Source organism: Bombina bombina, chromosome 5 (genome assembly GCF_027579735.1).
Source record: "Bombina bombina isolate aBomBom1 chromosome 5, aBomBom1.pri, whole genome shotgun sequence".
Taxonomy (NCBI): domain Eukaryota; kingdom Metazoa; phylum Chordata; class Amphibia; order Anura; family Bombinatoridae; genus Bombina; species Bombina bombina.
This window is the reverse complement of record NC_069503.1, coordinates 701792072-701819877: the sequence shown is the minus strand read 5'-3', so window position 1 is coordinate 701819877 and position 27806 is coordinate 701792072. Positions and strand designations below refer to the sequence as shown.

The 27806-nt window shown below is 37.8% G+C and overlaps 2 protein-coding genes across 2 annotated transcripts in view; one reads left to right on the top strand and one right to left on the bottom strand.

Moving 5' to 3' along the window:
- RIOK1 (RIO kinase 1) overlaps positions 1-13863 on the bottom strand; it is a 100307-nt gene extending 86444 nt beyond the window's left edge. Inside the window, exon 1 of the mRNA XM_053714716.1 lies at positions 13815-13863. Coding sequence (XP_053570691.1) covers positions 13815-13843 — 29 coding nt within the window. The 5' untranslated portion in view covers positions 13844-13863. The remainder of the gene's footprint in view (positions 1-13814) is intronic.
- Positions 13864-14192: 329 nt separating this feature from the next.
- RBM22 (RNA binding motif protein 22) overlaps positions 14193-27806 on the top strand; it is a 44148-nt gene continuing 30534 nt past the window's right edge. Inside the window, exons 1-4 of the mRNA XM_053714715.1 lie at positions 14193-14297; positions 22358-22411; positions 26659-26688; positions 27361-27493. Of these exons, the coding sequence (XP_053570690.1) occupies positions 14244-14297; positions 22358-22411; positions 26659-26688; positions 27361-27493 (271 nt within the window). The 5' untranslated portion in view covers positions 14193-14243. The remainder of the gene's footprint in view (positions 14298-22357; positions 22412-26658; positions 26689-27360; positions 27494-27806) is intronic.

The window sequence follows — 27806 nt, the reverse complement described above, 5'->3', positions numbered from 1 at the left end:
GTATGCAGTAAAGAGGCTTTTCAGTATTTGGCAGTATTATATGGAATGGAATCTTTGAGTATTTACAGTATTATCTGGGTCAAAGAAACATGGCTATTACAATTCTACATCTGGCTCCTCAATTGTTGGATTTTTTTTACATAAATCCCTATGCAAAAATCATTCATTAAACAGCATACCTTCAATCTAAGGCAAATTCATACATCACTTGTCTGGCTAAAGTTACTGTTGCACACCTTATTCAACACAGTTTACTGTAGTAATCCCTACTATTGTCTATTTACAGTAGCGTACTTTATCTAGAACTAAACACAATTTTAAACAACGTCTATCAAATGCACTTGATGTACATTTTAATTTAGCAAGAGTTCAGAAATCAATATTTGGTTGAATAAGCCTGATTTTCAGTCACAACTTTCAAGCGTCTTGACATGCTCTCCACCAGTCTTTCACATTGCTGTTGGGTGACTTTATGCCACTTCAAAATTCAAGCAGCTCAGCTTTGTTTGATGGCTTGTGACCATCCATCTTCCTCCTGATCACATTCCAGAGGTTTTAAATGGGGTTCAGGTATGGAGATTGGGCTGGCCGTGACAGGGTCTTGATCTGGTGGTCGTCCATCCACACTGTGTTTGACCTGTCTTTGTGGAATGGAGCATTGTACTGCAAAAAAAACAATCCTTAGAGTTGGGGAACACTGTCAGAGCAGAAGGAATCAAGTTTTCTTCCAAGATAACCATGTACATGGCTAGATTCATGCGTCCTTCACAAAGATAAATCTGCCCGATTCCAGGTCATCTTCTCTGATGAGTCCAATATTCAGCTTTGTCCAACACCCAGTGGTCTAATGGATAAATGGAGACTTGGAGAGTTCTACAAGCCACAGTGTCTCGTGCCCACTGTGAAATTTGGTGGAAAATTGGTGATGATCTGGGGGTGCTTCAGCAAGGCTGGAATCAGGCAGATGTATCTATGTGAGGATGGATGAATCAAGCCACCTACAAGGTTATCCTGAAAGAAAGCGTGCTTCCTTCTGCTCGGACAATGGTTTGCAACTCTAGGATTGGTTTTTAAAGCAGGACAATGCTCCATGCCACACTGTCAGGTCAATCAAGGTGTGACTGGGGGACCACCAGATGAACCCCATTGGTGGGTTGTCCACCAATCAGCAAGCGCTATATAGGTGCTGAACCAAAGATGGGCCGGCTTGTAAGCTTACATTTCTGCTTTTTTAAATAAATATAACAAGAGAACAAAGAAAAATTGATAATAGGAGTAAAGTAGAAAGTTGCTTAAAATTGCATGCTCTGTCTGAATCATGGAAGAACAAATTTGGGTTAAGAGGGTGATTTATCAAAGGCTTTTGCCAGCCTTTGAGCCCCTACGGCTGCAACTTTCGCCACCTCTAAGGTTTGCGAAATTCAATTTCTTCGGTCTAGTCCGACCGGGGAGATTGACAGCGGGCAGGATTGCATGCGAGCAATGGTAAATTCCTCTGGGGAAATTTGCCCCACCATTAGCCCTTAGTGTCCCTTTAAAGTAGCCCTGCCAATACCAACTGTACAGGCACAGACAGCTGAGACTCATGTTTACACAGCACACACTTAAAGGTACACTTACTAAACGCTTACTAAACGCTCACACAGTCTTAAAAGGGATAGGTAAACACAACCCACGCAGCATTTAAAAGGGACCCACAAGTCAAAATTAAAAGGACACTGAACCAAAAAAAAATTATTTCATGATTTCAGATAGAGCATGCAATTTTAAGCAACTTTCTAATTTACTCCTATTATCAATGTTTCTTCATTCTCTTGCTATCTTTATTTGAAAAGCAAGAATGTAAGTTTACAAGCCGGCCCATTTTTGGTTCACAACTTGGGTTGTCCTTGCTGATTGGACAGCACCAATAAACAAGTGCTATCCAGTGTCCTGAACCAAAAATTGGCTGGATTCATAGCTTAGATGCCTTCTTTTTCAAATAAAGAAAGCAAGAGAACGAAGAAAAATTGATAATAGGAGTAAATTAGAAAGTTGCTTAAAATTGCACGCTCCATTTTCTGTCCATTTGGGACCAAGGCTATTTTTACATTTTTGTTGTGTTTTTGTTTAGCTGTAATTTTCCTGTTACTCATTTACTGTACCCACACATATTATATACCGTTTTTCTTGCCATTAAATGGACTTTCTAAAGATACCATTATTTTCAACATATCTTTTAATTTACTATAAAAAAATGATAAAATATGAGGAAAAAATGGAAAAAAACACACTTTTTCTAACTTTGACCCCCAAAATCTGTTACACATCTACAACCACCAAAAAACACCCATGCTAAATAGTTTCCAAATTTTGTCCTGAGTTTAGAAATACACAATGTTTACATGTTCTTTGCTTTTTTTGCAAGTTATAGGGCAATGAATACAAGTAGCACTAGTTACATTGGGACACTGATATCTTTCAGGAATCCCTGAATATCCCTTGACATGTACAGGTAGCCCTCAGTTTACGCTGGGGTTAGGTTCCAGGAGGAATGGTTCTAAATCGAAACCGTTGTAAGTTGAAACCAAGTTTATAATGTAAGTCAATGGGAAGTGAGGGAGTTAGGTTCCAGGCCCCTCTCAAAATTGTCATAAGTAACACCTAATACATTATTTTTAAAGCTTTGAAATGAAGACTTTAAATGCTAAACAGCATTATAGACCTAAAAATATAGATTGTATCATCATCAAACTAAGTTTAATGAACAAAAACATTTGCTAAACATCACCTAATAAAATAATCACACAGCAGACTGCATCATCATCAAACTAAGTTTAATAAACAAAACGTTTTTTTACTTGCATTTTTCTGCAATCAGTTTTCTGCATTGTTAGCATGTTAGATAATATTGGGTCTGCACCTATTCTATGCATTTCAATCTGCAGTGATTAATAAGCAGTTAGGCACCCTCACCTGCTGGAGAGGAAGATAATAGGAAGTGCCTGCTAAATAGATCTGGTCTGATCTGTGTACACAGATCAATTTAAGGCAGTTAAAGGGACACTGAACCCAAATTTTTTCTTTTGTGATTCAGATAGAGCATGAAATCTTAAGCAACTTTCTAATTTACTCCTATTATCAAATTTTATTCATTCTCTTTGTATCTTTATTTGAAATGCAAGAATGTAAGTTTAGATGCCGGCCCATTTTTGGTGAACAACCTGGGTTGTTCTTTCTGATTGGTGGATAAATTCATCCACCAATAAAAAAGTGCTGTCCAGAGTTCTTAACCCCCAAAAAAGCTTATATGCGTTCTTTTTCAAATAAAGATAGCAAGAGAATGAAGAAAAATTGATAAATTAGAAAGTTGCTTACAATTGCATGCTCTATCTGAATCACAAAAGAAAAAAAATTGGGTTCAGTGTCCCTTTTAGTTGCATAACTTTGCTGCAAAACAAACGGACAGCTCCACCTACTGGCTATTTTAATTAGTGCACTGCTTTCCAAAAGCTTTTCAATAGCAGTCACATGACTGAAAAAAAAGGTTGTTATTCTGAAACGGTGTAAATTGAACCGGTGTAAACCGAGGGCCACCTGTATATATTGTTTTTTAGAAGACATCCCAAAGTATTGATCTAGGCCAATTTTGGTATATTTCATGCCACCATTTTACCGCCAAATTTGATCAAATAAAAAAAATTGTTCACTTTTTCACAAATTTTTTCACAAACTTTCGGTTTCTCACTGAAATCATTTACAACCAGCTTGTGCAATTATGGCACAAATGGTTGTAAATGCTTCTCTGGGATCCCCTTTCTTCAGAAATAGCAGACTTATATGGCTTTGGCGTTGCTTTTTGGTAATTAGAAGGCTGCTAAATTCAGATGCGCAACACACGTGTATTATGCCCAGCAGTGCAGGGGTTAATTAGGGAGCTTGTAGGGTTAATTTTAGCTTTAGTGTAGTGTAGTAGACAACCCAAAGTATTGATCTAGGCACATTTTGGTATATTTCATGCCACCATTTCACCGCCAAATGCAATCAAATAAAAAAAAATTGTTCACTTTTTCACAAACTTTAGGTTTCTCACTGAAATTATTTACAAACAGCTTGTGCAATTATGGTACAAATAGTTGTAAATGCTTCTCTGGGATCCCCTTTGTTGAGAAATAGCAGATATATATGGCTTTGGCGTTGCTTTTTGGTAATTAGAAGGCTGCTAAATATGCTGCTGCGCATCACACGTGTGTTATGGCTAGCAGTGAAGGGGTTAATTAGGTAGCTTGTAGGGAGCTTGCAGGGTTAATATTAGCTTTAGTGTAGAGATCAGCCTCCCACCTGACACATTACACCCCATGATCCCTCCCAAACAGCTCTCTCCCCCCTCCCCCATCCCACAATTGTCCCCGCCATGTTAAGTACTGGCAGAAAGTCTGTCAGTACTAAAATAAAAGCTATCTTTAATTTTTTTTTTTAAAAAAATAAGCATATTTACATATGCTGCTCTGTAGGATCCCCCTTAGCCACCAACCTCCCTGACACCCCCCCCCCCTCTAACTTATTGGTAGCCATCTTGGGTACTGGCAGCTGTCTGCCAGTACCCAGTTTACAATAAAATATATTTTTTTATATATTTTTTCCTGTAGTGTAGCTTGCCCCAAAGACCAAACCCCCACCCACTCCAAGATCCTTTAGATAACTTTTATTAAAATTTTTGTATACCCCTCTCTGCCACTTTTTGTAAAATCTTTTTCTGCACTGTAGCGGTTCCCACCCACTCCCTACCCGTGCACGCGCCCGCCCTCGGCGATCCCTTCCACATCACACGGCCCATTGATGGCCGCCCACCCGCCTCCCAGACTGGCTCCCACCCACCGATACTGGCCATCGATGTCTGGTGCAGAGAGGGCCACAGATTGTCTCTCTCTGCATCGGATGGCCAAGGAGAGTTATTAAAGGATGCCTCGATATCGAGGCATCACTGCAATAACCGGAAAGCGGCTGGAAGCGTTCAGGATTGCTTCCACCGCTTTCCAAGACCAAGGATGTACGCCATACGTCTTCGGTCGTTAAGTGTATTTTTTGGGGGGGACGTACGGCATACGTCCTTGGTCCTGAAGGGGTTAATGATTAAAGGACCACTAAATACAGTAGAATTGCATAATTAACAAGTGCACAATATAATGACAACGTTAGAACATTTACTCTCAATTTCAAATAAACAGTAGATTATTTTTTTTCTGACAAATGTATCTTTTCCTGATTTGCCGGCTTCCTGTATCATGTGACAGCCATCAGCCAATCGCAGACTAGTATACGTACACCCTATGAACTTGTGTGTATATAAAAAGAATGTGCAAAATTTTATAATAGACGTAAATTGGAAAAATGCATGCTCTATCAGAATCATAAAGGTTTCATTTTGACTTTAGTGTCCCTTTAGGATAGTGAGTCTGATGTGACTAAGCGACGAGGGAAAGTTTGCACCTAAGCTTTGAACAAAGGCTACCTAGTTAGCCAAAGGGTGAGCGAATGAGAAGATGTGTGTGCAGAGCGCCTAAATGAAAGGTTAAGGTATCTTAGATAATCTGATCAGTGTGTAATACACCCTGTGAAGTCCTGACTATAATAATGTGTAACAGGATCGCTGGACAGGTTAAGATTGAATTTAATACATTAATACATGAGCTAAAATCATGGATCCATGATGCTTTAAAAACAATAATAAAAACAGTGTAAATATAATGACAATAGATTTCAGATAAGACCAAACAAGCACAGGGATTATTCATATTCTAATAGCCACGTCTTATTGGTAAAGCTTTTTAATGCCTTCTATTTAGTTATAAGTCCTTCTATAAATTGTCCTAGTAGATAAATAGTAAGTATACAATCAAACAAATCGATTCTCCAAAAAAGTGACTTGTGTCTTTAAAGTGCTCCTGCTGATAATATGATGTTAATACAATATGCTGAGTGAAACCCCAAAAATGCAACAAGTGAAAAAATATGTGTCAAAAGAGACCAATGCAGTGTTCAATGAAAAGCAACAACTTGCTAAAAAGTGAAAAGTGAAAAAAGACTTACTAAAAAGTTCAACTTTTGCTAAAAAAGTGAAAAAATAAATTATTTATGTCATAGGTGTATGGTGAAAAAATAGTGAAAAACAATTAGAAAACCCAAAAAACAAAAAGTTATACAAAAAATATATTAAAAAATAGACAATATGCCAAACTTGTATCCTTGGTTGTGAGAATCCTCGTGATAGAATCCAGACTCTTGAGAAAGGACTTATAGCAGGCCGAAACGCGTTGACTACTAGCTGGTAAGCATATTTCTGATATCTACACTGTTTTTTGGAACATTCTACACTATTGTTTCCAAATTCCACAGGACACTCCAGGAAATTAATTGAAGAACTCCAGAGACCACTGGATTCTATTGTCTATTTTTTAATATATTTTTTGTATAACATTTTGGTTTTTGGGTTTTCTAATTGTTTTTCACTATTTTTTTCACCATACAATTATGACATAAATCATTTATTTTTCAATTTTTCACTTTTTTTTAGCAAGTTGTTACTTTTTTAGCAAGTCTTTTTTCACTTTTTACTTTTTAGCAAGTTGTTGCTTTTCATTGAACACTGCATTGGTCTCTTTTGACACGTATTTTTTTACTTGTTGCATTTTTGGGATTTCACTCAGCATATTGTATTAACATCATATTATCAGCAGGAGCACTTTAAAGACACAAGTCACTTTTTTGGAGAATCAATTTGTTTGATTGTACACTTACTATTTATCTACTAGGACAATTTATAGAAGGACTTATCACTAAATAGAAGGCATTAAGAAGCTTTACCAATAAGACGTGGCTATTAGAATATAATAATAATAATAATAATATATAATAATAATCCCGGTGCTTGTTTGGTCTTATCTGCAATCTATTGTCATATTGTCACAATGTTTTTATACTGTTTTTATAGCATCATGGATCCATGATTTTAGCTCATGTATTAATGTATTAAATTCAATCTTAATCTGTCCAGCGATCCTGTTACACATTATTATAGTCAGGACCTCACAGGGTGTATTACACACTGATCAGATTATCTAAGACACCTTAGCCTTTCATTTAAGCTCTCTAAACACACATCTTCTTATTCACTGTCCCTTTAAGATAGAGCATGCAATTTTAAACAACTTTCCAATGTACTTCCATTAGCAAAATGTGCAGTCTTTTATATTTACACTTTTTCAGTCACCAGTTCCTACTGAACATGTGCAATAATTCATAGAATATACGTATATGCATATTCTCATTTGTGATTGGCTGATGGATGTCGCATGATACAGGAGTGGAAATAGACATAAAAAATCTACTACTCATTTGACGTTCAGACTAAGTGCTATTGTATGGTCTTGCTATTATTTGTTGATTATGCAAATCTACTTTATTTACTGGTCCTTTAAAGGGGCAGCACACACACGCACGTCTTAAAGGGAGAGATAACAGTATGCAGATACATACAACCTTGCACGTTCTCAAAGTTGTAATGGGACAGGCACAGATACAACGCACACAACCTTAAGAAATGCTCAGTCTTAAATTGACAGACGGCCACATCCAAAATGCATATAAATCTCAACACGTGTACAAAGTCTTAAAGGGACAACTCACATCACACACACAGAGTCTTTAAGCGAAAGGTCACAGTATGTGCACACACACAACCTTGCACGCTCCAAAAGTCTTAAAGGAACAGATAACGCACACAGCCATTAAATGCACATTCAGTCTTAAAGGGACAGGAACACACACAATGCACACAGCCTTTAAAGGGACAAGTTATAAAACACACAGTCTTAAAGGGACATATCACAGTATGCACATACAACCACGCACGCTCTGAAAGTCTTAAAGGAACAGGCACATACAATGAAAACAGCCTTACTCAGTCCTAAAGGGATAGGAACAACATGCACAAACACAGACGGTGCACTCAGTCTTAAAGGGAGGAATAACACCTCTCGCAAACTGTTTTAATGGTATAGTCGCACACAACCTTTAAGTGAATGTAAATTTTGATGCTAAAGTGCCCGGTTTTTAAAAATTCGATCAAAAACAGGGGCACTTTAATTCATCAAAATTTACATTTCACTCCTGTTGTGAAAAAAAAAAACTTACCTTTTAAACTTGACAGCAGCTCCAGCTTCCTCTGGTCTTCGCAAGCCATTTCTGATGTCAGAAATGATGGATAGGTCATCCTCCAATCATGGCTTCCCCCCGGGGAATCAGTGTCTGATTCAACGCTGTGATTGGAGGAAGCCGGATTCCTCATTTTAGACCCAGGAAGAGGCTTTGCAACGGGTGGAGGAAGCTGGAGCTGCTGTCAAGATTAAAAGGTAAGTTTTTTTTCACAACAGGAGTGAAATGTAAATTTTGATTAATTAAAGTGCCCCTGTTTTTAATCGAAGTTTTAAAAACCGGGCACTTTAGCATAAAAATTTACATTCACTTTAAAGGAAGTGATCCCTCCATTCTCACACAGTCTTAAAAGTGCTGGCACGCACACAATATACACATCCTTACAGGGACAAACCACAGCATGCACACCACGTACAGCCGTAAAGGACAGCTAACAGCATTCACACACAGCCTCACATGGCTTAAAGGAATGGTTTATGGTATACCACACCCTTAGAGAGGTAGCTTAAGACATTCATACACAAATTTAAAGAGATAGCTTATGGCATTCACACACAGCTGTGAGCCGTCCCTTTAAGTCTGTGTGTGTTCTATGGGTATGCCTTTAATGCTGTGTGTATATGTCTTTGTGTGCTACGAGCTGTGAGATTGTTGGACATATGATGATAAGTTCACTGGCATGTATAGAAATCTTGAGGGGGGTTAGAATTATATTCTAACGTACGTGTTTCTCCTTCACATGCAGGAGTCTGCTTAGAGAGTTAAATAGGTCTCAAGATAAAATTTGCCTTTATAAAATTGATTGTGAGACCTTGAGGCACCGACAATTTTTCTTACATAATCTTGCAAGAGCAGAGAGCTTAAGATCATCAGGCTCTGAGTGTGGGATGCTGTGCATGTAACGTGAGCTGTCCTTTTAAGGCTGCGTAGGTTGTGTATGTGTGCTTGTACCTTAAGGACTGTGTGCACATGGTGTGAATTGTTCCTTTAAGACTGTGTGTGCTGTGTATGTTTTTGTTCATACTGTGATCTGTTCCTTTAAGTCTCTGTGTGTGTGTGTGTGGAGTCATCTGAATCTTTAAAGGCTGTGTGCGTCATGTACACCTGTACCTTTGAGACTGTGTGCACGTGATGTGAGTTGTCACTTTGAAGACTGTGTGTGTGCCTGTCTCTTTAAGACTTGTGGGGCAAGCTCTCCCTTTAAGGGTGTGTGTGTGCACGCTATGGTTTGTACATAAAATACTTTATTTTTGTGATGCTTTAAGACTGGGTATTGTGTGTAAGCCCTTTTAAGACTGTATTTATGGTATAAGCTGTTGCCAACATTGTTCATATACTTTTAACCTCTATGATTACCTTGTATCTAAGCCTCTTTTGACAGCCCCCTTATCACATGGCTAGCTATTTATTATCTATTGACTTGCATTTTAGCCAATTAGTGCAGTGTCAGGCACAACTCCACAGAAGAGAACACAATGTTATCTATATGGCTCACATGAATTAGCAGTGTCTTGTTGTGAAAAGCTAATGAAAAACAATGTGATAAGAGGCTGTCTGTAGTGACTGAGAAACAGGCAGAAATTTAGAGGTTTAAATATTATAAACTATATTAATATAACAATGTTGGTTGTGCAACTTTAAGGCTATATGCTTTAAAAATGTTTGGAGCATGCTTAAGACTATGTGCATCGTGTGAGTGTGCCAGCCCTTTTAAAGGCTGTGTGTTTATGGTGTTAGCTGTTTCGTTAAGGCTGTGTGCACTCTTTGTGTGTGTGGCTGTACCATTAAGACAGTATGTGTGTGGTGTGAGCTGTCCATATAAAACTGTATTTTGTGCTTTAAAGCTGTGTGCATTGTGTGGGTTTGTCTGTTCCTTTAAAAGGGACACTGAACCCAAAAAATTTATTTCGTGATTCAGACAGAGCATGCAATTTTAAACAACTTTCTGATTTACTCCTATTATCAACCTTTCTTCATTCTCTTGCTATCTTTATTTGAAAAAGAAGGCATCTAAGCTAAGGAGCCAGACAATTTTTAGTTTAGAACCCTGGACAGCACATGTTTATTGTTGGGTGGATTTATCCACCAATCAGCAAGAACAACCCAGGTTGTATATCAAAAATGGTCCGGCATCTAAACTTACATTCTTGCTTTTCAAATAAAGATACTAAGAGAATGAAGAAAGTTTGATAATAGGAGTAAATTAGAAAGTTGCTTAAAATTGTAGGCTTTATCTGAATAACAAAAGAAAAAATCTGGGTTCAGTGTCCCTTTAAGTCTGTGTGACCATGGGTTGAGCTCTCCCTTTAAGGATGTTTGAGTTGTTTGAGTATAGTGTGATCTGTCCCTTTAGGTTGTGTGCTTGTTTGCCTGTACAATTATGTCTGAGTGTGTATGGTGGAAGTTCTCCCTTTAAAGGCTGTGTGTGTTTGGGAGTGTGACTATTTCTTTAAGACTGAGCGTCCCTTTGGGGCTCTGTGTCTTTTGGTGTGCTTATAAGGCTGCATGCCTATCCCTTAAAGACTGTGAATGGTGTCTGCTGTTCATTTAAGGCTGCGTGTCTTGGCTGATTTTTGTGCTTGTACCATTAAGACTGTGTATATGTGATGTAAGCTGTCCCTTAAAAAGCTCTGTGTGTGTGTGTATACACACACACATGCCCCTTTAAGACTGTGTGGGTTGTGTGTGCCTGACTCTGGCCCATTAATGTGTGCGTGGTGTAATTTGTCCCTTTAAAGACTGGGTGCATTGTGCTGTGTTGCACCTGTGACTTTGTGCCTGTCCCTTTAAGACTTTGAGAGCATGCAAGCTTGTGCGTATGTGCATACTGTAATATGTCCCTTTAAAAGTTGTGTGTGGTTGTGACTGACCCATTAATGCTGTGTGAGCTTACAGTGAGTTGTACATGCATTGTGTGTGTGTGTGTCTGTCCCTTTAAGGATGAGCATTGATTGTGCTGTCCCTTTAAGAGTGAGTCTATGCAAGGTTATGAGCACATACTGTGATCTGTCCCTTTAAGAATGTGTGTGTTCAGTGAGTTGTTACTTTAAAGGTTTGGATGCCTGTCCCTTAAAGACTGTGTGAGCATGAAGGGAGTTGTATGTGGCTGCCCGTTCCATTAAGACTGAGCATCCCTTTAAGGCTGTGTGTGCTGAGTGTGTGCCTGTTCCTTTGAGAACGTGCAAGGTTCTGTGTATGCGCATACAGTGATATGTCCCTTTAAAGGCTGTGTGAGTTATGTGTGCCTATCTTTTTAAGACTGTGCACATTATCTCTCAGCTGTCTGTGCCTGTACCACTAGCAGAGCTGTTTACAACAAACAGTTACACGTGTATAAAAACCTGCAGAATTGGGAACAGTGTAAAAGCCGGAACGGAACAGGCCTTTTATGAAGGAAATTGATTCAAAATATAATGGAATGTGTTAGAGACTCTTGAGAACAATTATAGAAACAATAATCTTTGTGATATAATATTTAATTAACCCTTTAACTACCAAAATAGTGTCTGGAACCAAACATAACAGCCCGTTCAGAACAGCACCCTCCCAGAAAACCAGATACACCAAATTCACAAGTCACAGGTGACTAAATGTTATAAGTGTAATCAGCTACAAACCATAAACAGAAACCACGTTCCAATGCCTGAAATACTCTTTTTCATGAAAAGTGACAGAACTGCACCTTCCCATAAATATATACAGACCAAATTCACCAGCCACACATAACTAGATGTGATAAGTGTAATCAACCACAAATAATCCACAGAAACCACATTCCAATACCCATTCTGGCCGGTAATACGCTTTTTCATGAAAAGTGACGGAACTGCACCTTCCCATAAACATATACATACCAAATTCACCAGCCACACATAACTAGATGTGATAAGTGTAATCAACCACAAACCATCCACAGAAACCACATTCCAATACCCGTTCTGGCCGGTAATACGCTTGTTCATGAAAAGTGGCGGAACGGCACCTTACCAGTAAATCAAATTCACCAGAACAGGTATTGGAACATGGTTTCTGTGGATCGTTTGTGATTGATTACCCTTACCACATCTAGTTATGTAGGGCTGCTGAATTGGGTCAGTATATGTTGCTGGGAAGGTGCTGTTATGTCAATTTTCATGAAAAGCGTATTACAGGCCGGAACAGATATCATAATGTGGTTTCTGAAGATAGTTTGTGGCTGATTACACTTTATACATTTAGTCATTTGTGACTGGTGAATTTGATGTATCTGGTTTGCTGGGAAGGTACCGTTCAGTCACTTTTCATGAAAAAGCGTTTTACAGGCCAGAACGGGTATTGGAACGTGGTTTCTGTGGATGGTTTGTGGTTGATTACCCTTATTACATCTAGTTATGTGTTGCTGGTGAACCTGGTCTGTATATGTTGCTGGGAAGGTGGCATTCCGTCATTTCTCATAAAAAAGCGTATTACCGTCCGGAATGGGTATTGGAACGTGGTTTCTGTGGATGGTTTGTGGTTGATTACACGTATTTCATCTAGTTATGTGTGGCTGGTGAATTTGGTCTGTATATGTTGTTGGGAAGGTGATGTTCCATCACTTTTAATGAAAAAGTGTATTACTGGCCAGAACAGATATCATAATGTGGATTCTGTGGATGGTTTGTGGTTGATTACACTTATTTCATCTAGTTATGTGTGGCTGGTGAATTTAGTCTGTATATGTTGTTGGGAAGGTGATGTTCCATCACTTTTAATGAAAAAGTGTATTACTGGCCAGAACAGATATCATAATGTGGATTCTGTGGATGCTTTGTGGCTGATTACACTCATTACATGTAGCAATGTGTGACTGGTGAATTTTATCTATTTGGTTTGCTGGGAAGGTGCTGTCCCGTCCCTTTTCATGAAAAAGTGTATTACAGGCATTGGAACGTGGTTTCTGTGAATGGTGTGACTTGTGAATTTGGTGTATCTGGTTTTCTGGGAAGGTGCTGTTCTGGGCTGTTATGTTTGGTTCCAGGCACTATTTTGGTAGTTAAAGGGTTAATTAAATTTTACACCACAAAGATTATTGCTCCTAAAATTGTTCTCAAGAGTCTCTAACACATCCCACCGTTCCGCAGAATTGTATACAAATATGTAGGCTGATGATTTCATACAATTTAGGCGAGCAGAGCTCATAAGTACTGGCTGCGGAAAGTCTATGGTGAAAACTGGGATTTTACACCCCAAGATATGCCCCCCTTTCTGTTCAAGGAGACATAAATAATACAGTAGTGTTGGTAGCCCCAGTTTGAACCACATGCTAATGTTTGAAGTAAAATAATGCCTACAATATTGGGACTGGAATATAATGGTAAAGGATTGCTAATAAAGTATCATATAATAATATTGAAATGCCTGGTTATTGAATATGTAACGCTATCGATGCGATCATATTATAGTACGTAAGACCGTGCAGGCTAACTTCCTATTACAGAGTGATATGTCTTAGCTCAGCAGGCTCCACGTTATCCTCGATAATGCTTATAAGTAATACACAGTGTTAATCCTATGTAACCTTATTACCCACTCCCTATACCATACTACCATACTCCATACACTGTAAAATCTACCCCCGTTCAGTATAAAGCGCAGCTCACCTATCCTCCCTTTGCGGATCAGAAGCCATGTTGGAAGCATGTGCTAAGTATTGCCCTCTACTGACAAATACTTGTATTACACGAAGTAGCTGCTAAACTAGGGGTCAGCTACTACACCTCACATGACCTTACTGACAAACAACTTTACTACTGAATAGTAAACATCATTGTAGTGTAACTATATAAAAAATGTTCTTGTACACGGTTCTAAATTTCCAAAAATATTGCAAATACCATATTGCGCATGCGCCATAACCCAGTCGCATTTTTTACACGCAATTATGTGTCGCTTGCGTTCACGCATGCGCACGTCTTGACTCGGGAATCTCACGGAGCTAATACGCATGCTTTGTTCGAAACTCGGTTACTGTGCGCTTGCGCAGTGTAATTCACTATTCAGACGATTTCCGGGCGGTTGTCTGAAGCAGAATGGCGACGTCTTTGGGATCTAATACATATAACCGACAGAACTGGGAGGACGCGGTGAGTGCATGCCTGGCTGCGGGGTTCTGTGATACCATGTGGGATGTCTGCTGGACCGCTCCTCCTTGTCGTGCCTGTTTTAGCTTGTATCAAGTGGGGGCCCTCAGACTGATTTGTTCTACTTTTAGAAGGAGGACATGACTCCTAGTAGGGATTACGCTAAAACGTTTACATATACAGAATAATATATTTTGTTTAAATTCTAGAAGCTGTACACCCGACCCTCCATGTGAAAAATAAGCCAATGAGCCCCCCTACGAGTAATGATTGGACATCACTGATTTGTAGCCTCTGACGTTGACCAATCTGGCGCAGAGTGTATTACAGACGATTATTTTGCCAACAATTGCTTGAAACATAATAATCAAGTATTAAATGTGATTTTCCAGTGTTTTCAGAATGACAATGTTAAATTTATCAAAAATGGCTATAAAAAGTAAAATACTTCAGATATTCAGTAGAAGCATCTTTCCAATCCGCTTTAGTTTGCAAAAATAGCTTATAAGGTGCATTATATGTCATGATCACTTTTCTCATGCACTTATTTCCCTAGCATATTCATGTAGTGCTAGTAACTTCATGTCAGGCGCAAATACTTATGTGAATGTATGAGACCAATTACATATCAGAAGCGTTTTACAGATGAAAATATATATCATGGAATTGCTTGAAGTTAAAGTGAATGAAAATTGTGATGCTAAAGTGCCTGGATTTTAAAATTTTTTATTAAAAACATGGGCTCTTTAATTCATCAAAATTTACATTTCACTCCTGTTATGAAAAAATACTTACCTTTTAAATTTGACAGCAGCTCCAGCTTCCTCCGGTCGTCACAAGCCATTCCTGACGTCAGAAATGATGGATAGGTCATCCACCAATCACGGCTTCCCCACCGGGGGAATCAGTGTCTGATTCAATGCTGTGATTGGAGGAAGCCGGATTCCTAATTTTAGACCCAGGAAGAGGCTTTGCGACGGGTGGAGGAAGCTGGAGCTGTTCTCAAGATTTAAAGGTAAGTATTTTTTCACAACAGGAATGAAATGTAAATTTTGATGAATTAAAGTGCCCCTGTTCTTAATCGAATTTTTAAAAACCGGGCACTTTAACATCAAAATTTACATGCATTTTAAGTTTGAGATTTGCTACTGTGTATTTCTTCTTTTTTTTAAAGGACCAGGAAACTGTACAAAAATGCACTCTTTCAGATGACCTTATTTATTTAGCTTAAAGTGAAAGTAAATTTAGAGCCTCCACAATAATGCCATCCATTAAAGGGACATTCAGGTTTTATTAAATTTTCATGATTCAGATACAGCATGTCATTTTAAACAACTTTCCAATTTACTTCCATTAAAAAAAATGTGCACAGTCTTTTATATTTACACTTTTTGAGTCACCAGCTCCTACTGAGCATGTGTAAGAATTCACAGACTATACGTATATGCATTTGTGATTGGCTGATGGCTGTCACATGGTACAGGGAGAGTGGAAATATACATAACTTTGAAATGTGTTAGAAAATAATCTACTACTCATTTGAAATTCAGAGTAAATGCTATTGTCTTGTTATCTTGCATTTATTGATTATGCAAATCTACTGTGTTTACTGGTCCATTAATGTTCATTAGATTAGTCTAGTCGCTATCTTTTTTTCAAAATTATTATTTAGTATTTATTTATATCGTCAATTTTATACCTTTGTCCGTAGTTCCTCCGCACACCCAATCATTTCCTGATTTATCTCCTCTACACGTAAGACCGGTCCCACCCGCTCTTACGTGTACATTTGTGCATGTTCTCGTGCTATGTGTTAATGAAACAAGTGGTGTAAAAAAATAAATGTATTTTAATTTATTATTATATGTCCTGTAATCTGAAAACTAATAGAATTTACTATTTCTACATAAATTGACTGTTTAAAACGAACAGAATGATGCAATATTGGTTCTTGAGATTGGGCACATACTAGAGTATAACACAATAATAACTAATAATGTAACAGTGTGTTCTAGCACCATGCAGCACTACAATCAGCTGTGACAACAAACAATATTCTCTTTTATGGCGTTGTTTTACTATTTTAAAACCTTTAACTTTAATAAATGAGCTGACAATAGTGAGACTAGCAAAATAACTTATATTATAAAGGCTAGCTGAACATTAGAGGGGAGTTTTTGTATGTCTATACTGTAATTGGGAAGAAAATAAAGAAGGGTTGTTAAGGAGCTCCCTTTGGTGTGCTTGTTTGCCTTCCGTACCCCTTAATGAATATATTAGGAAAAAATAAGTCAGGGGTACTCGCCCTAGGGACACACCAACTTTGGTGGAGGAGATGCAAGTGTGCTCACTTTCACTGAAAAAGACTGACCGGCATTATAACAAAACAGTCTTGATCCTGATCCTTGGAATAATATTACACAGATGGTGCACAATGTATAGCCCACTGTTGTGCCTTAGTCAGATTTCAGTAAACAACAACATGCATGATAGGAATATATAATACAGAACAAAACACAGTTCCTTGAATGTGTATAACTCTCACAGCTTCACTGCCCTTAATCGGTAGAAGGTAATCAATACAGTCAGCTGTAATACTTCTTCTTCCGACAATACATAAAGTAAGTAATGAGCGATACTCACAGGAGTTAATCCTTACTGGGCTAGGCTGGTTTCTTTGTGGGTCCGTTTTCGGAGGGGCGGCATATACGGCGGTCCTGGGCAAACCCTTCTCAAGTATCCAAGGGGTATCCGTGTGCCTGTTCGTCCGTTTGCCTTTACTCCCTGTGGCTTGCTGCTGTCTGCTTCCGTATTCCCGATCACATGACACGCACACCTACACTCACTCCTCCACCTCCTATTGGCAGTTGGGTCCCTATGGGTAAATGCTCCAGCACTGAACGGATTCCAAAAATAGAAAAACCGGCAAAGTATAATGGAGAAAGAAAATGCAGGAATCCAGTGCTAAAGTTTAAAAACCAAAAACTTTAATAATCCAAAAAAATTTAAAAAGGTCACAAAAGGTATAACATGGAAGATAGTTAGACCGAGAACAAAAAGTCCATACTATACTGGCTTACGCGTTTCGTCCGTAGCCTTATGGACTGTTTGTTCTCGGTCTAACTATCGTCCATGTTATCCCTTTTGTGACCTTTTGACGCTTTTTAAATTTTTTGGGATTATTAAAGTTTTTGGTTTTTAAACTTTATTACTGGATTCCTGCATTTTCTTTCTCCATTATACTGTAATTGGCCCGTATGTGTATATAGGGATTGTTGCTGTCACTGATACGCTACCAAGTCTTGCCCCGTACTAGAAAAAGCAACAAGTCACAGGGTGCAATAGGACTAGTTCTACTAACTCAGTGATAGTGGTGGCATTTTAAGACCCGCTTTACCTGATCTACTTTGTGAAAAATCTTGGGCCGATCGATACTTTGCGCTGCGGTGACGTCAATTGAAATATCTTCAATACCGAGAATGCACATGCGTGTCTCATGAACGCGCATATATTGCGGCCGAAAAATACATGAGACATGCATGCGTAAATAGCATTGTAGGTGTTAATCTTGTCTGTTGGGACGCCAGTGGGGGAACCAATAAAAATGCAAAACAGAGTATTCGTCATTCGAAATTTTTAAAAAGAAATTATAGCCAGGCAGAGTTACGGCGATAGAACCGAGCGTTGTAAAAGGTATTTTTTTTAGATTTAATAATAATGCTGTTAGAAAAATGATGAATGAAACTCACACTAATTTTGTTTATTTTTTAAATCTGAATAGCGGAGCGTTATAGTTAACTTTTCCTTTGTCATACAAGCATAACGCGATTACTGAAATATATTATAATTATTGTACAATCTTAGCCCAAACTATCTTCTATTACTGCCGTGAAATGCAATTTGATGCATCTTTTCAGAAATGTTGGGTGGGTCCTCATAACTATTAAACCAATCATATTATTGCTTAAAATGAGCTCCTTTTCAGTGCAGTTTTTTCTTACACCCCACACCTGCCAACTTTAAAAGCTTCAAAACTGCCTAGTGCAGTTTTTTGATTAAAAAAAAAAAAGCTCTCTATTTTGAGGGCATTTGGGGCACTTTTAGAAAATTAACCGGAGATCTAATCTGAGGTTAATTTTCTGAGCACTAATTGCTACCTCGAGCTTGCGGTAGAAATAACCAGCCACTTATAATGGCTGGTTATTTATCGCAAGGCTTCAAATATATTTACTGGGAACACACAGGTCACATAGACTGCAATGTAAAGGAACTTTTCAGTGACATTTTTTTCCTAACACCCCACACCTGCCAACTTTAAAGTGATGGTAAATCCTAGCATTAGTGAAACACTAGAATTTACCATTGGAACAAATAAAGGGGACTTTCAGTCATGAAGTATAAAATACTTCATGCTGAAAGCTCCTTTATTTGTTTGCAGCGTTGGCCGCACTGAGCTGCTAAGTCAGCCCACGGCAGAACGCTGTTTTGCTAGGAGGTGACGTTTCCACCTCTTAGCCAATAGCCGTGCGGGAAGTCTGGCACCAAGCCGGGTTTCACGCACGGCTATTTGCGAAGTGGTGGAAAGGTCACCTCTCAGCCAAATAGCGTTCTGCCGTGGGCTGCCTTAGCAGCTCAGTGCGGCGAACGCTGCAAACAAATAAAGGAGCTTTCAGCATGAAGTATTTGATACTTCATGACTGAAAGGCCGCTTTATTTGTTCAAATGGTAAATCCTATAGTTTCACAAACGCTAGGATTTACCATCACTTTAAAGTCCCTAAACTGCCTAGTGCAGTTGTTTTTTATTATAAAAAAATAAATTCCATTTTTTTTTTGTTTAAATAAAAAAACTATAATGCCCTCTGTTTTAAGGGCATTTGGGGCACTTTTAGAAAATTAACTAGAGATTGCGAGCTCGCTGTAGCAATAACCAGCCACTTGTAATGGCAAATTTGCAGTTTACGGGCACATGATAATTAAGCGCTCCACTTGTAAATTAGCCCATAGTGTTTAACAACTAAAATGAAAAGCTTGTTACAGGGACACATAGTCACTGAAGATAAACTGTTCCTGTAGAGCTGGTAATGACTCTTACTGCAAGAGTGCACACGTCAGAAGGAAATATAAACGGACTAGATGCACGCTCTAGTCTCTGCTGTCTAGTGTATAGTACTGTTATTTTGTGTGCCTACATTCTGGTGCATCAGATACATTACAATACTAATAGGAAGATAAGGCATGATATCCCAGTGCGAGAATGCCGCAGCTAATGCCCTCAAAAAGAGGTGTGTTATGGCAAGTGTTAGAGTAAGGGTACCAGAGAGGTCACAATGAACTTCATGGAAGAGATTAACAGGAATTTGTATTGCTTGAGTCAGTATCACCTATTACATTTCTGGATGGACGTTAGGTTACTTCTGCTAGGAGAGCATTGTTGCCGTCCATATTCCCCACAAGAGCTATAGCTCCGCCGTTGCCAGTCCTGATTTATATTTTTTATTATAGCCCTCTCGTTACTTAAAGGGACCGTCTACTCCAGAATTGTTATTGTTTAAAAAGATAGATAATCCCATTATTATCCATTCCCCAGTTTTGCATAAACACTGTTATATCAATATACTTTTTACCTTTGATTACCTTGTATCTAAGCTTCTTCAGACTGCCTCCTTTCAGTTCCTTTGACAGAATTGCATTTTAACCAATCAGTACTGATTTCTAGTAAACTCCACCAGAGTGAGCACAATGTTATCTATATGGCACACATGAACTAGTGCTGTCCAGCTGTAAAAAAACTGCTCAAATGCACTGAGATTATAGGAGACTTTCAAGGTCTTAGAAATTAGCACTTGAGATTGTTTAAAGGGACACTATACACCAGTTTTGATTTAACTACATGTAATAGACTCTACTATGGGCTCAATTTATCAAGCCCTTCGCCTCGCTACGACTGCAGGTTCTCGCGTGCAATGCTGAGTACCGCCAACGCATTGCTGCAGTCAGAGGCTATCTTGGGCAGACAGGGTGCATATGTACACCCCTGTCCCTCATGGCTTGATAAATCGAGCCTTATAAAGAAGAATATGCACAGACACTGATCTAAAAATCCAGTATAAAACCTTTTAAAATCTCTCAGTTTAGCACTGTTGATGAGGTTAGGCAAGGACACCCACTGAAAGGGGCTGGGTAAGCAGGAAGGGAAGACCCATTACACAACAAGGAGGCTGCAGATATCAGTATACATCTAAAACCTTGGGGCTTGGTTAGGAGTCTGAAAATCAGCACAATGTAATTTACAAATAAGCAAAACTATACATTTTTACAAAAACACTACCAGATGGGCTATCTAAACCAGGGTTCAGCAACCTTGGGCCCCCAGATGTTTTGGAACTACATTTCCCATGGTGCTCAAAATGCATGCCCTATCTGAATCATGGAATTTTAATTGTGACTTGACTGTCCCTTTAAAGGACTAGGGAACTTTATAAAAATGCACTCTTTCAAATGACATTATTTATGTCAAAGTGGGAAACATCCAATTGTCTAAATTGGGCATGGCAAACTGGCGGTCCCTGGGCCACATGTAGCCCTCTGCACTAGTTTGTGCATACCCTGAGGGAAAGCAAAAACTTTTTGTTTTTTTGTGGTCCCAAAATGTGGACTTTTGGGAATACTGGAGATGGGCAAACAAAGTGGCCACAACTCAAAAGTGCCATGTAAAGGGGAAAACACTACTGGACAGTTTTTACAAAATATATTATTATTTGGGCTACACATTTATTTACAGCTGTTAAAGCTTGTGAAATATTGACCTGTGGCCCTAAAAGCTTTTAAAATACTGATCTGTGGCCCCAAGTATTAGGAAATTGGCCATCAATGGTCTAAAATGTCTTAGCCCAAACTCCTTATCTCTTCTCCACTAAACTTTACAGAAGCACTACACATTTCTAATAGGTATCGTTCTACTTGGCATCCACCACACCCAGATTCTGCCATCAGACTGCCAGATAGTGAAGCCTGATTAATCACTCCAGAGGACACATTATCACTACTCCAGAGTCCATGAGCGGCAGGCTTTACACCACTACAGCTGATGCTTGGCATCTGGATCTGAGGCTTGGGCTTCCATGGTCAAGCCGCTGTACACCTTTCATGAAACTCTGTAGTGAGTAATGCATTAGATGATTGTTGATTCTTATACCAGACACGCTTTAGCACTCAGTGGCCCTGCTTTCTGAGTTTGTGTGGTCTACTTCTTTGTGGCTGAGCTTCTGTTGCTCCTAGATGCTTCCACTTCACAATAATTGCATTTACATTTCACAGGGACAGATCAAGTAGAGCTGAAACTTCACAAACTGACTAGTGGCAAAGGTGACATCCTATGACAGGAGCATATTTAAAGGGCCATTATACACTCATTTTTTCTTTGCATAAATGTTTTGTAGATGATCTATTTATATAGCCCATCAAGTTGTTGTTTTTTTTTAACTTTAGTTTTGCTTATTTTTAAATAACATTGCTCTGATTTTCAGACTCCTAACAAAGCCCCAAAGTTTTATGTGAATACCGTCAGCTACCTTCTCCAGCTTGCTCCTGTTTGTGTAAAGGGTCTTTTCATATGTAAAAGAAGGGGGGGGGGTCTGATATTTCCCACTTGCAGTGGGCTTTCCAGCTACCTTTTCAACAGAGCTAAACTGTGAGCTTCTAAGTAAGTTTTTAAACAGTTTTATACTGGATTTTTATATCAGTATCTGTGCATCTTATTCTTTATAGTAGTGTCTATTACATGCAGTTATATGAAAATGAGTGTATACTGTCCCTTTAATGTCACTGAGCTTTTCAGTACAACTCATTATACTGTCTTTGTTTGTCTATGTGGCTCAAACATCTGAGCTCAATAATTAGTAGGGGTATCCACATACATTGGCCATATAGTCTATATCTGATACAGCACTCCTATGTTTAATATACTTTTGTCAACCCCTGTGCATGTTTTGTTTTGCTTATGTTCCTGAAAAAGAAAATGTTACCTTGTCCCATTGAACATTTTTTCTTCTTTTTATATAGGACTTTCCAATCCTGTGTCAGACATGTCTGGGGGAGAATCCTTACATCAGGATGGTATGTAATCCTTATTTCAGGTTGTACAGTGAAGTATTTTTTGTAAATCGTTTTAAGAAAAGTTGATGTATAAATTAAGTTTATTATAAACCTTATTATGCAAATGAAATATAGTATGTACATGTGACTGTATGCTAATGTAACACTATATGCTAGTTCCGTTTAATGTAAAAAAACAAAGTATTATAGTATTGTATATAGAACAAATAATCAAATATTTCTTAAAGGGACATTATATTCAAAACAGAAATCCTTGTTTTTTGAAGTAAACTTATATCAGCAAAAATATTTCTAGTAAAAGTTATTGCTGTTTTGAGTGGTGTATGTAGTATTGTACATATGCAGCACATGCCAAGTGCGCCTGCGCTATACTTGCTGAAAGAGCTAGATGTGGAGTGATTTGTCGGCAATGACTCTGTTTCTCTATAACTCAGTGTTTAAAGACAGATGTACAGGAAGTGTAGAACGTATTTACTTACTGCTCGAAGAGTAATAACTATGACTAGAAATATTTTTACTAATAGAAGCATTTTTCACAATATACTTGTATTTAAAACTGATATATAATAAACACATTTAATAGATTTGGGGGGGGGGGGTTAAACATGCATGCTTTGGTTGTTTCTTCCCAGTGAATTAAAGGGGTCTGAAAGTCAAAATTAAATTTTACTTTATTCTTTTTATATCCTTTGATGAAACGTAATTCCTTTCCATGAGCTCACTATATGACATTGGTATTTGCAACAATGTAATACATATAGTGAAATTGTAGTATTTTATTTCCTATAGTTGAAATGTAAATGTTCATTAAAAATATCATTCATTTGTATCAGTACTATTTAAACATTTACTGATGGCAGAGTATGTAGAGACACCAGACGTACACAAACAATTTGGTAGAGAATTTTCTAGACTAAGCTTAAAGGGACATGAAACCCACATTTTTTCTTTCATGATTCAGATGGAGAATACAATTTTAAACAACTTTATAATTTACTTTTATTATCTAATAGTAGCAATGTACTAATGGTTTCTAACTGAACACATGGGGGAGCTAATGACAATCGATATATATATATATATATATATATATATATATATATATATATATATATATATATATATATATATATATACACAGCCACCAATCAGCAGCTAGAACTTAGGTTCTCTGCTGCTCCTGAGCTTACCTAGATAAACCTTTTAGCAAAGAATAACAAGAGAATGAAGCAAATTAAATAATAGAAATTGGAAAGTTGTTTAAAATTGTATTCTCTATCTGAATCATGAAAGAAATTTTTGGGGTTTCATGTCCATTAAAGAGGCCACTATATGCAGTAGAATTGCATAATTAACAAGGGCATAATAAAAAGACAATGCAATAACACGTACTCTGAATTTCAAATAAGTAGTAGATTTATTTATTTTTCTGGCAATTTTCCCCCTCCCGTTTTCCAGTCCCCTGTGTCATGTGACAGACATCAGCCAATCACAGACTAGTGTACGTATACCATGTGAGCTTATGCACATTCTCAGTAGAAGCTTGTTTCCCAGAAAGTGTGTAAATAAAAAGAATGTGCAAAATGTAATAATGGACGTAAAATGGAAAGTGTCTTAAAACTGCATGCTCTTTCTGAATCATTAAAGTTTATTTTGACTTGAGTGTCCCTTGAGTCCTTTTATTGAAAACTGCATTAAGTGCTCTCAGGCTCCTGACTCTTTCCCAAGTAACTCCCTGGCAGCTCCTGCAAGGGGAAGTGCTTAAAAAAGTGAATAACTCCTTTAGCACTTAAAGGGACATTAAACACTTTGAGATGGTAATATAAAATGATAAATTGTATATAATAAAACAACTCTGCAATATACTTTCATTATTTATTTTGTCCTCTTTGCCTGTAATTTCATTCTGAAATTGTGAGCTTTTCAGTTCCTGTTAGAAATGGAAGTGCAGAACACTGTTAAATCCAGCACAACCATTGGCTGCACACTCTAGTGACCTATTTATAACTGTCTCTAATTGGCCACAGCAGAGAAGGTAACACAAGTTACAACATGGCAGCTCCCAGTGTTTTATAGACACTAAAACTTTACACTTATTTTGTCACTATTTAAACTACTAATGAAACTTTAAAAAATGAATCTACATGTTAGTCATGGACTAATCTTTTCTTTGAATGCATCATTCTATCTAGCCTGTATTTAGTGTTGAATGTCCCTTTAAGAAATGACTGCCCTATATTTTCCTCAGCTGTTTTCTGCCTGGTTACAGCTCATGAATGAACAGGGAAGCTGAGGGCGCGGGGTTACCTAGTGAGAGAAGCTAGTACCTCCGAGACAGCTTCAAAGCCATTTTGAGTGTAATAAAATTATATAAAGTGCATCAAGCATAATAGTTTTCCCTGATAAAAACATGCTCCCCTGCCTAACAAGCGTTTCCTCTATCGATCAGCTAACTGCACTGAGCAGTCAGCAGTCTTCTTAAAGAGCTGGCACCTATTCTATAAAAGTGCCATAAATATTCCCCCAGGGCTGCGAAGGGAACAGTGTTACCTGGCTTTGTCCCTAATAAGAACAGGGTAGGTAGGGACCTGGAAAACTGTCTCATGAGGAGAGCAAGCTACGTCTCCTGGCTATGCCGTACCTACAGGTATGTCGGAGTATCTACAAATAGCCTCTGGGTTGTGTGTGTCCTGTGCAAAGTCACTTACCTTACACAGCACCCCTCCACTGGCTTACCAGGCATGTTAATGCAGCTGCAACAGTATCCAGTAGGGAGCCCATCCAGTGCAGGTATCGAGTACCGCAGAGGATTGCAGTAGGAAATTTCTGTGTCCCTCGGGGGAGGCTCAGGACGAGTCCCTGTGACACCTGAGGGCAGTTATGGTTGAAGTCCATAGGGAAAATACTGTGCACATAACAGGGTATTCCTGTATCTTTCAGCTGCTGTGAAGTTTCTCTTCTGTCTTCTTTGTGAATGATAATTCAGGTCTTACATTGGTCTGAGCTCCCAAATTTAAATCCATAAGCAAGTAGCTGGAACAACCTCTATTCTCAACCAAATTATACAAGGCCAAGAACAAAACTAAGAGAGAAATGGGAGGTGGGAGGGATTTTAAGCTGATATGGGTTCTTGACTTCCTAGTGGCGGGAAATATATCGCATATGTTATAGAGGACTGTGGACCATCATAATTTTACGAAAGAAATACACACTCTGCCAGGCCTTTTAAGGGGTTTATCATTGTATTGTTCTGCAGTTTCAAACCCTGCAAATTTTGCTCACTATATTATGTGTGTGTGTATCTGATGTAGTGCTTAATTAGATTCAGATATTTTAAACAACTTTCAATTTTACTTCTATTATCACATTTTCTCTTGGTATCCTTTGTTGAAAGCTTATGCCCTCAGTAGCATGTACTACTGGGTGGTAGCTGCCAATTGGTGGGTGTACATATTTACCTCTTGTCATTAGCTCATCTGGTGTGCTTAGCTAGCTTTTAGTAGTGCATTGCTCTTTTTACAACAATGGATACCAAGAGAAGCAAATTAGTAAAAAAAAAAAGAAAAAAAAAAAAAAAGTAAACTGGAAGTTTGTGTAAAATTGTATACTCTATCTGAATCATGAAACCTTCATTGTGACTTAAAGGGACAGTATACACCAATGTTCATATAACTGCATGTAATATACACTACTATAAAGAATAATATGATTACTATGAATAATAAGATTACAGATACTGATATAAAAATCCAGTATAAAACCGTATTTAGAAGCTTCCAGTTTAGCTCCGTTTAAACGGTTACTGGAACACCCACTGCAAGTGGGAAATAGCAGACACTCCCCCTTCCTCTGCATATGAAAATACCCTTAACACAAACAGAAGAAAGCTGAAGTAGGTATACTTCGGTATTTTCCTAAAACTTTGGGGCTTGGTTAGGAGTCTGAAAATCAGATCAATGTTATTTCAAAATAAGCAAAACTATCCATTAAAAAAAAAAAAAAAAAGTGGTGTATGGCCTATATAAATAGATCATCTACAAAATATGTATGCAAAGAAAAATCTAGTGTATAATGTTCCTTTAAATCCATTTCATTTACACAGAACATGTTGCATTGTTTCATTTAACAATTTGCATTGTTGGTCAATGATCACAGAGTGAGAAATCGAAATAATGTTATAAATAATAGACACTTAAACTTCTTCTGTTGCAAATTGGAGTAATGTGCTTTTTTTTTTTTTTTAACAGACCAAAGAAAAGTATGGCAAGGAGTGCAAGGTAATTCTAATAACTAGTTTTGGAAATAGTGCAAAACCTTTTTACAAAGAGTAAAATTCCTACATTTGAGAACATCTTTGTGCATCCAGTTTAAATATTTGTGTTATCATGTTAAAGGGACAAAAAAGGCTCTAAATCTTCTGAACTCTGAGGAAATCGTTAGTATTGCAGCTATACATTATAGTGGAAACCTAACACACACTAATTTGTTAGAGCATGGTATTTTAAAACTTGCGACCCTTCAACACAGATTTTTGACCAATAGGCTAACATAATCCATGAATGCATGCACTTCCATTCCTGAAATTCCATTTGTAATGTGCATTTTTCTCCCCTTTAGATCTTATTTTATTTAATGATCCTATTCTGCATGTAACAATTATTATAATTTTGATATTCACATTGCTTTTTATCCACTAGAATCTTAAAGACAAAACGACTAAACTGCAGACTCGCTTTTTAAAATGTATTTGTTTGACATTTTGGGAACTAACTCCCTTCCTCAATAGCAGTACATCTCAGCATTTAGTTCAATTAAGTTTAAAAAAGGAATGATTTTTTTTTCTATGTTAACATCTCTTTGTTAAAACCTATATTTGCATAACATGGTTTTACTTATTTTGTTGTTGCAGACTTAGCGACCTACACTTCTTTTGCATTTTTTTTATATAGATCTGTGCTCGTCCATTCACTGTATTTCGCTGGTGCCCAGGGGTGCGAATGCGTTTTAAGAAAACAGAGGTTTGCCAGACTTGCAGTAAGATAAAGAATGTTTGTCAGACCTGTCTGCTGGATTTGGAGTATGGTAGGTCACATCTACCAGTAAGCAGCCAATGCTACCATATAAAACATTTCATTTTTTACCTTTTTACTTGGTATCTTCAGAATGGCAAAGCAAGGGTGCAGTATAGTTTAGTAGGTTTATTGTTGTTACCCAGCTTATCTTGCAACATAATAATTCTTAATAATCTGGGCTAAAAAATAAGGAGCAATAGACATGTGCATCAGTGTGATTTTTCCATTGTTGTAAATATATATTTTTGTTTGGACTAGTTGAGTTATCCTTACTTTATACTAAAAAATTATAAAACAAAAAGTGCAATTTGTAATAGCAGCAA